Source organism: Poromitra crassiceps, assembly GCF_964638095.1.
Source record: "Poromitra crassiceps genome assembly, chromosome: 9".
Lineage (NCBI taxonomy): Eukaryota > Metazoa > Chordata > Actinopteri > Beryciformes > Melamphaidae > Poromitra > Poromitra crassiceps.
In genome coordinates this window covers 38,364,763-38,374,256 of record NC_139630.1, presented here as the reverse complement: position 1 = coordinate 38,374,256, position 9,494 = coordinate 38,364,763, and the positions used below count along the sequence as shown (strand labels likewise).

The 9,494-nt window shown below is 47.5% G+C and overlaps 1 protein-coding gene across 1 annotated transcript; it reads right to left on the bottom strand.

Annotated features, from left to right (window-relative positions):
* Window positions 1-1,140: 1,140 nt before the first annotated feature.
* flrt2 (fibronectin leucine rich transmembrane protein 2) lies at window positions 1,141-7,553 on the bottom strand (the record flags this gene model as incomplete). The annotated part of the gene is made up of 1 exon (XM_083643487.1): window positions 1,141-7,553. The coding sequence occupies one exon, from the start codon at window positions 7,551-7,553 to the stop codon at window positions 5,571-5,573; it is 1,983 nt and encodes a 660-aa protein (XP_083499613.1). The 3' UTR covers window positions 1,141-5,570.
* Between the last annotated feature and the right edge of the window lie 1,941 nt (window positions 7,554-9,494).

Here is a 9,494-nt window from a genome sequence, read left to right as displayed (position 1 = left end):
CCGAACGATTCAAAGACAAAAAAGACAAAAAATCACAAGAATCTTCCATATGGAATATGACACACACGACCACCATCTTTCAAATGTCTCATATCACTCACAAAGTATACAACATGAATGTGTATTGCGGCAAAACATTGCTATAGTGATTTTCAGTATATGTGACAATCTACTTTTTTTGCCCTTAACAAGCATTGATTATGCACAGTGGTGAGGCTCAGTCTAAATCTTTGCAGGGATGTGAGAATGGCAAAGTCAATTCTAAATGATTCTATATGTGACTTTAGTGCCAAAGCCTCAGTTCTCAGTGCCCTCATGTTCCTCCAAAGAGGCTACAGCACTGCAATAACACATCACATTTAGACATTTGGGGATTTTAAAGAAAAATACCAATTTCCCCTTCAAAATACCAAAGTGGCACACCCGGGTATGCTTCAGTATAAATGCATGCGGTTAATTGTCATAGCCAATTAAGCTTTGGCTCGTGGTCTGGAGGATCTAAAGGCAACATGGGGATGTGGTCAAGACGGGGGGGGGGAAGTTGGACTTTGGTAGAAAACAGGGATTTGCAGGAAGAGCACACACTGGGATGGGATTTGCTCGCACCATTCAAGTCGAATGAGAGAGTATCCTGGACTTTCTCCAGCTGAAAGCTAAGCTGTGGTGGCTACACTAAGATGCCTCAAGCTTCCAGGATAGAAATAAGAGGATAACTTGGCAGAGTATGCTATATCACATCTCTGACCCAGAATTACTCGTGTTTGACCTCAAATAGATTTAGCCTGGCCACTGTTTCCGTACAAACCCCTTCACTCTAATAGCTTGATTGCTCAGATGTACTGTATGTACACACGCCAGCACAGAAAACCAATATCATGTTTAAAAGAAAAGAACAAAAAATAATGTAGGATCAATAGAGTCAAGTGAAAACGGGCCCAAACAAACACCAGATGCTGCATGTAACACTATGTAACTGCATGTAACACTGCATGTAACACTACATGTAACACTGCATGCAACACTGCATGTAACACTGCATGTACTGTAACACTGCATATAACGCTGCATGTAACACTGCATGCAACGCTGCATGTAACGCTGCTGAAATGAAAAGGACTGATCGCTCAAATCCCATGGCTCTTTTATTTTCAAAAAGCTTCACTTAAGTATTTACATTTTGTGCAAAAACATTTAAAGGTTTCAAGGACTTTACATTGTAAGTTCAACCTCAAGGCACATACATGGAACAACATCAATATTTCATCATGAGAACAAAAAGAAATGTAACTTTGGTTCCTAAGAAACTTCTTGGTGTGTGGATGGTTAACGCTGCCGATGTCTGCGTGGAAATCTCCTATCAAAGCATCCCGACACAGCCACATGACATGCACCGTGTGTACTTCCCCCCAGACTTCTTTCTGAAACCACGCGGGAACATTCTGTACAGTTGCTCATATACTGTATCTCAACCGCCAACTGGCGATTGCAAATTGACAATACTTAAAAGGTGAAAGTTCCAAAACCCGGTAAATTCACAAAGAAAATTAAGAGCTATGAAGCTAAATACAGTACACATGCGGAAATCCTTGAATGAATGTTGCTCTCTCTAATAGATATTTGCAGTGAAGGAATTGCCTACAGGAAGAAAGAAAGAAGAGCGGGTGGGGGGGATAAAAAGATGACTTTTAAACGTATTCAATTCCATCCACTCGAGTGCTTTGTCTGAATTGACCTCTCAGTGATTAAACATAATTATTCCAATGTGAATCAATGAGCTTTAAGGGAAATTACTTCTCGGCACCCTGAAATAGTGACAAAGCGACGCGAGCGGTCTGCCTAAGTCGGTAATACGGTTTGTGTAATTCCATTGGTCACGGCACTGCGACTGCGTTCTTTCATCAAGCAAGTCGAAAATGAAGAGTAATGGACGCCGCAAAACAACCGACAAAGCTCCTTCCCGCGGTCCAATCATTAGCCCCCGCTCCACTTAAGGCCCGGCACTCCGGATGAGCAGCTCCCTCTTGTTAGCTCCGTCACGCCTTCTGCCGCCGTTTCTCCCGTTCATACTGTTCTTGTTGTCACCGTTGCGGTAATGTGCTTTCTGTTCAGTATTGTCCTCCTGCTCCTGTCAGCATCTCCGTAGGCTAACACAGTATGTCTGCTCTTCTCTTCCTCTCTCTCACTTCCTAACCTCTTCCCCCCCTTGAAATAACTGCAGCTAGTCATTCAGTAACTGCATAAAAGGTAAGGCAAATTTCTGTCTCATTCACATTCACAGATGGGGGAGATACTATGTTGCAATAGCTTGACCTGAATTGATTGATAATGTAAAATGACTTCAAACACGGCGTTCGTCCATAACAGAGATCAATGTGAACGATATCAGAAGTAAAGGTTCAAGTTTTTATGCATGAGATTATTATTATTATTATTATTATTATTATTATTTTGGTCAGCTTGTACAGTATATAGCAACCCACACACGATGAACGGTTTGTTAGGTACATAAGCATGTTCAAAGCGTCATGAGGCTAAGCAGGGTATAGATCGGACGTCAGGTCAGCGCGGGTCAGGGCAACGTGGCGGGGCTTCTCGATGGCCAGTGTGTGCTGATACGTGACTATTACCGTAGTAGAAAAAAGACAAGTGGGAGACACTTTGATAACCACAGAAGATCTAAATAAACATACAATGCAAAAAATATCCATCTCCACAAGTCTTTTAAATCAATAATTAAAACCGTTTTTTTTCTCTCCTAGCGAAATAATAAAATAAATTGGGTGAGATCATTTCACTTGTTTCCAATGCAACATGTTTCAACAATTTTCTCCAGTCAAGTGTCATTTTCCCCTGATCCAAGATGTAGCCATTCACTTTGGAAACTGTAACAAATACAATTATCGCACCAGACTAGAAGAATGTCTCACTGCTTTTCGGAAAAATCCGGTTTTTCAGATGCGTGGGAGGACTAAATGACATGTTAATGACACGTTGAGATGGATATTTTTACAATGTCTGTGTTTAAAAAGTGATTACATTGTCAAGGTTACACAGAAATTTAAACATCGGGGGCTGCGTCAGTCTATCCATCACCATAAATTAAAGTAGCCGCCCATGTGATTATGATCTGAGCTATTGCTGGAATTCAATGCGGCGGCTACTTTGCGATACTCGTGACTGCTGAGGTCATCCTCACAGAGATCATCTATAGACACTGTAGGCAATACATCAAGTTCAAGCCCTTTTTTACTGGTTCAAATGTGGACCTTCAAGCCTGTGGCCCCCGCAAAGAGTTAACAACAACCTTTCTCAATCCCCCTCTCTCCCAGCGTGAGATTCATGCAGCCAAGTGAAAATAAGGTCTGCATATTTTTCTCCCTTTTTTGGATGAGGATTACAAGAGGAGAAGGGGTGGGGGGGAGGGGGTGCAGAGGGGTCGACGGTGGGAATTCTTTAAGCTTGGCCCCTCAAAATAAAATCTTGTCAAAGCAAATAAAGTCTTCTTAAGAAGTGCATAATGAAGACCTTTTACTGGCTGGCACCGCACGTCCCGAGAGCTGCCACCGTGACCCATGAGCTGAAGCATAAGAAACTGTTTTAATTGAGCCCATGCAGGGATCAGAGATGCACAGAGAGAGAGAGGGAGAGAGGGGGGGGGGGGGGGTTGAGACAGTCTGACTGCAGGACAGAGCAAGACAGACAGACGGACAGGCAGGCAGACAGACAGACAGACAGACAGCTATAGGAGCAGATAGGGTGAGGGTGATCAGTGCAGACTCTAATGCAGTTTGTTGTGAAGTGAGCTGGGGCATTGTGTTCAGGTGAGCAACCCATAAATGAAATAGGCAGTCTCATAAATGCAGACAATGGGGATAATCCAGTCAACGATAAGAGGCTAGACGAGCAGCTCAATCAACACTCAGACGAGGGGGCTTGGGCGGAGAGTGTGATCTTTTTCGTCGTAATTTGCTAATTTATCAGAAATACTAATGAACGCCGTGACATGGGTGAAATAAGTGGGTGTATAATTAGCGATATGAGTGCGCCTGCTGAACATCTATCACTCTCTCTCTCTCTCGCCCTCCCTCATGCTACACCACATCACTCTCTCTCTCTCTCGCCCTCCCTCATGCTACACCACGGTGGTGGAAATCCATATCATTTAGCTGCTGAACACAGAGGACACTGTTAGTTTTCAATGATTCCACATCATTAAGTAGCTCAATGAGCATTAATACTCTAAACAATGCAGTCTGAGCATGAGTAATGTGGCCGGGGTGGGGTAATGGACTCCAGGGGGAATGGTAGAGCGAGCTGCGTTTGCCTCTGCCCTCGCTCTCCGCCTCTACCTCTCTCTGCCTCTCACATCACCAGGCTGAGAAAAACTGCCCCCTTGTGGCCTCAGTTGCCACGACATTCTGAGTAGGGGAAATGAACATGAAGCTGAACTCATCCAGGAATTTCTTTAAAAGGATCTGTAATTCTCTGAACATTCACAGATCTAATTCGGTGACAATGACCCTTTGTTACTTTTCAACTTAATAGTAACACCTAATAATATATCAAGATGTGTTGAACAAATACATGTGCTGAAAATGACATCCTTTCCTTTTTCAGAGGGTCGTTTTTTTCCTTTTCTTCCAAAAGCATCTCTTGACTAAGTCCACCTTTGTTCCATTGTAAATGAATGGAACAGAGATGTGTTAGTATTAAGGGGCTTTTGGGAAATCTCAACATTCTCCCTACACACACACACAACCTCCCACATTCAAAATAGGCCACTTAGTGGGCGGGGCGGCTAAGAGGTGTTGAAAAGCATGCCCTATTCCCTATGCCCTATTCCCTTCCCATGTGATTACCACCAAAAGCTCATTTCCTGAATTGCTGCTCACACTCTCGCTTCCATTAATAAGAAAAGTGCACTTCAATTCATTTTTCCTCTCTTTCTTTCTTACAACCTAACTGCCAGCCGACCAGTGCCATTTTTCCACCGCGCTCTAATCAGCACTGTTTGTATTTCCCCGGTGCTGTGTTGTCTTTACTACTGTTCCGTCGAGGTGTTTCGAGCGCAAAGGCCATATTTCCTTCTTCTGTGGTTAGCAAAGAATCCCAGCCCTCTTAAGCGCCCGACTACTACTCCAAGCTACTACTCCAAGCTACTACTCCAAGGCTGACAGCGTTCGTCGGGGAGCTACACCCAGGGTGCCGTGATTGTACAAATCCACGTTCGTGTACAGAACTGACCAATAAAACAACTTCCAAAACCCTGCTGGTTATAAAAAAGAAAAGAAAAGAAACACTTGTATCTCTTTCACTAATAAAAAAAAAAGAGCAGAGAATCCCACATTATTATCCACAGTATAAATTACATCGTAGACAGAACTTGGAAATATATATGGTACAGTTATATTTCACTAGATTTTTTTTAAATGTTTATCGTCTACACACAATCTCTGTGTATGTGTGTGCACGTGTATGTATATTTATGTGGCGTGTGTCCGTGTGTGTGTGTGTGTGCGTGTGTGCGCGTGCGTGCACATGTGAATGCCTCTGTACTGTTTGCTGCAGCATCACGTGTGGCAGAACTCTGTACTGGGCACGTTGCTGCTCTTGCAGTACGCTATGCTGTTGTTACTGAGGTGACAGTCTCTAAATCCGATGCCCCCGTTGGGCGTGTAAATGGGCTGAATGCGGAAATCTCCCTTGAGCAGTTGCTCATTGTTCAGCGACACTATCTGGAAACTGGTCTCAGTCATCTCCAGAATGGAGTTATCCTTCTTGGTCCCAGCCTCGCAGTAGTCGTCTTTTCTCCTGCCCCGGTTGTATTTCCACTTGGTCGAAGACGACCGGCTTTTCTTGTGCATGTGCCAGCAGAACAGGCTCAGCAGCGTCACCAGGACGATAAGCACCGCCCCTCCTATGATCCCAGCCAATAGCAGGGTGGAGTTGATGTCCTGCTGGGACGCCTGCTCCGAGCCGGGAGGCTTGCTACTGGAGGCCGACTTGGTCCTTGCCTCGGAGCATATAGTATCCTCTCCGGGCCGGTAGGAGTTAAGAGTGTCCAGCACGTACACGCAGATCCGGTAGACGGAGCGCGGCTCCAGGTTCGTGAGGCTGAGGCGCCGCCGGTCGCCGCTCACCGTCCGCTCCCGGGTCCCGTCGCTCATCAGGGTTTGGCCCCGTTTAACCCAAGTGACCTTGTAGGCCGTGACGGTGAAATAGGACGTCCAGGTCACCTCGATGCAGGAGGAGTTCACCACATGGAAGGAGATCTGCAGAGGGTCCTCATAGGGAGGTAGGGGCCCGGGCGGGTTGTGGATCGGGGGCAAGGGAGGGGAGGGCGAGTCGAAGAAGTAAGGGGTGGACGTGGTGGAGATGAGGGTGGTGATCATGGTGGTGATGGGGGTAGTGGTGGGTGAGGGCGGGGGCGTGGAGCGGAGGGTGGGCCAGGGTGACTGGTCGGCGCCCGTGGGACACTGGATGACGTCCAGGGTGAGCTCTCTGATTGCCATGCCGCGCACCTTATCCGGACTCAGGCACATGAACCCTCGGACATTGAGGGAGGCGGGCAGCGACTTGAGCCACACCACCACCCACTTCACAGCACAGTCGCAGCGCCACGGGTTATTTCGCACCGTGAGCTGCCTTAGGCTCGCCAGGCCGTCGAACACGCCCTGCGTCAGGGTCTGCAGCTGGTTGTTGGAGACATCCAGTTTTTCCAGCTTGTGGAGGCTGGAGAAGGCCGCCACAGGGATCTGGTCTATCTGGTTCTCCTGCAGGCTGAGTTTGACCAGAGACTGGCTGGGTAGGAGGGGAGGGGGGAAGGTGAGCGAGTTGCGGGCCAGGGCCAGCTCGCGGAGGTTGACCAGGTCCTGGAAGGTCCCCGGCGCAATGCCCTCGTCCGTCAGCAGGTTCCCGTCCAGCAGAAGGCGCTGCAGACGCGTCACGTTCTGGAAGGCCTCCTCTGCAATGATGGCTATGCGGTTCTCGTCCAGTCGCAGCTCTTTCAGGTCCTCGGGGAGGCCAATGGGAACACTGCTCAAGTGGTTCTTGGTGAGGAAGAGGAGTTTGAGGCTGACCGCCTCCCTGAAGGCCCCTTCCTCCACCCCCACTGTGGAGATGGAGTTGTCATCGAGGTGCAGCTCTTCGAGGCGGGTCAGCTGGGCCAGCGCCGCCTTGGAGATGGTTTGGATGTTGTTCTCCTGGAGATGCAGCACCCTGGTGTTTTTGGGCAGGTTGATGGGGAACTCGTCCAGCTGGTTGCCGTAGAGAAAGACGGTCTCCACGGAGGCCACGTTGTGAAGCTCCAGGGGGAAGCCGGCATTGTTGATCTGGTTATTATGAAGGTAGAGGACCTTGTAGCCCTCCTGGACTCCCAGAGGCACCGACGTCAGGCTGCGCTCGTTGCAGTACACAAACGTCTTGTCGCAACGACACTCCACCGGGCAAGAAGAGCCCGGGCGGAAGTGCATTTGGAGGCTTAGGATGACAGTCAACCAAAATCGCATGAATGAAGGCCAATCTTTATTCCAGGGTCCAGTGGGAAACTCCATAGTGGAAAAACAAAACGGGGAATGGGAAGTGAAAAAATAAGAGAGGAGCTGCGAGGACATAAAACAAATATCGATATCAGGACGGCAATGACGTATATATCCACCAAGAAAGACACCCCAGAGAGTCCATAGGGGAGTCTTGGTAATGATGCAGTTAACTGGGAAAAGAGCAGGAAAGCGTGGGAGTAATCCTGTAAATGCTAGTCCTCAACTGAAGAGCGATGGTCTCATTAGTGGTGGCCAGTCCTCTGACTGACTCCATCCATGCTGAGACATCAGACCGTAGCAGGACTCTTCACTGGCTGCTCCGCGCACAGCCCAGCCAGGGCCAATTTGAAGCCACGCAGGAGAGAGCCACGGCGGGCTCCACTCGCCTGTCCGTCACACACTGCTGGTGCCCGGCCGGGGCACCGTCCAAGGGGGGTGACATTTGGATCCCGAGACCTGTGGGAAAACAAAGAAATGCTAGATTAGTATTTTCAGGGGTGGCCTGTTCTGTCGAAAAAGGGGCCTCTCTTTCTCTCTCTCTCTTTCACATTCAAGCATGCACGCACGCGCACACACACACAGACACACGCACACGCTCTCGTTCCTTCTCTCTCTCACACACACACACACACACACACACACACACACACACACACACACACACACACTCACTCTTTCTCTCGCACAGAAATACACAGTCACAAAACGCAGTGTTCACTGCAGCTCTGGAATTATGCGCTGGCTATTTCAAAAAATGTCAAACCATCTGATAAATATTCAGACCAGCTCTTTGCACATCCGGTTCCACAGACATAAAGGAGGCTTTTATCCCTTCCGCTCTATCAAAGGAGGGAATAGAGCACTGCAAGGACACACACACACACACACACACACACACACACACACTCACACACACACACACACACTCATGGATTCACAGAGGATCTGAGCAACACACCAACGCCGCTGAGCACAAAACACGCTGGGAGAGCTAAAGCTAATAAAGGCATCGGGCCTTTTTGAACCTTCAAGGATAGACGAGAAAAAAAAAACAGCCTTTTTTGTGTCTGGAGCAGACTTTAAGGGCAGAGGTACACGGGTAAACACAGCCGTGTGTGTACAGTAAACGGAGGAGATGTTTTGCCACGGGGCGTGAGGAGGAGCTCCTTATTCTAATGTCGGCCACTATCATCAAACTGGTGAATGAAGGCCCTGCAGAGTAGAGAGAGAGAGAGAGAGAGAGAGAGAGAGAGAGAGAGAGAGAGAGAGAGAGAGAGAGACTTTACAAACCAACCTCCCCCTCTCACCAGAGGCTGTCAAATGAAATGGGATTGGAAAATAATTTAGTCCCTCCACCTGCAATAAATGATCGATACAAGCTAATTTTCAGCATGGGGAGGTTTCTACTTCTACTATGGCACAAGGCCACTGGAATACAGTAGACCCCAGATCCACTAAGTTTTATGACCCATCACGTGGTTTTTTTTTTTCTGCCCCTGGATGATTGAAAGACGCTGGTTGTCAGCGCCGGTGCTCTCAGCTTAACTGGAGCTCCACCCCGAAGTCAATGCTGCGTCCCTTTTAATAAGTAATGGCAAGGATGGGTTGAATGAATGCTAACCAGGGGAATGGCTAAGAGTGAGGATTAAGGTGTTCTTTCTCTTCTCTGGTGACATGCAGGGCATGAGACAGGAACAGCTAGACAGAACGAAAACAATTCTCAATGTTTTGGATGATTTGTGAAATGAAATGACAGGTATTGGCGGCCATGAGGGGATTTTTTTTATGGAAAAGAAAGAAAGATAGATAGATGGATAAATACATAGAAAGAAAGAAAGAGAAGGACGGACGGAAGGAAAGAAAGAAAGAAAAAGAAAGCAAGAAAATGCAGTTGTCTGTCTAAGCAGCCCCTTACAACACAGCTGGTGTTTGTTGATGAGATGGAGGCTGCGT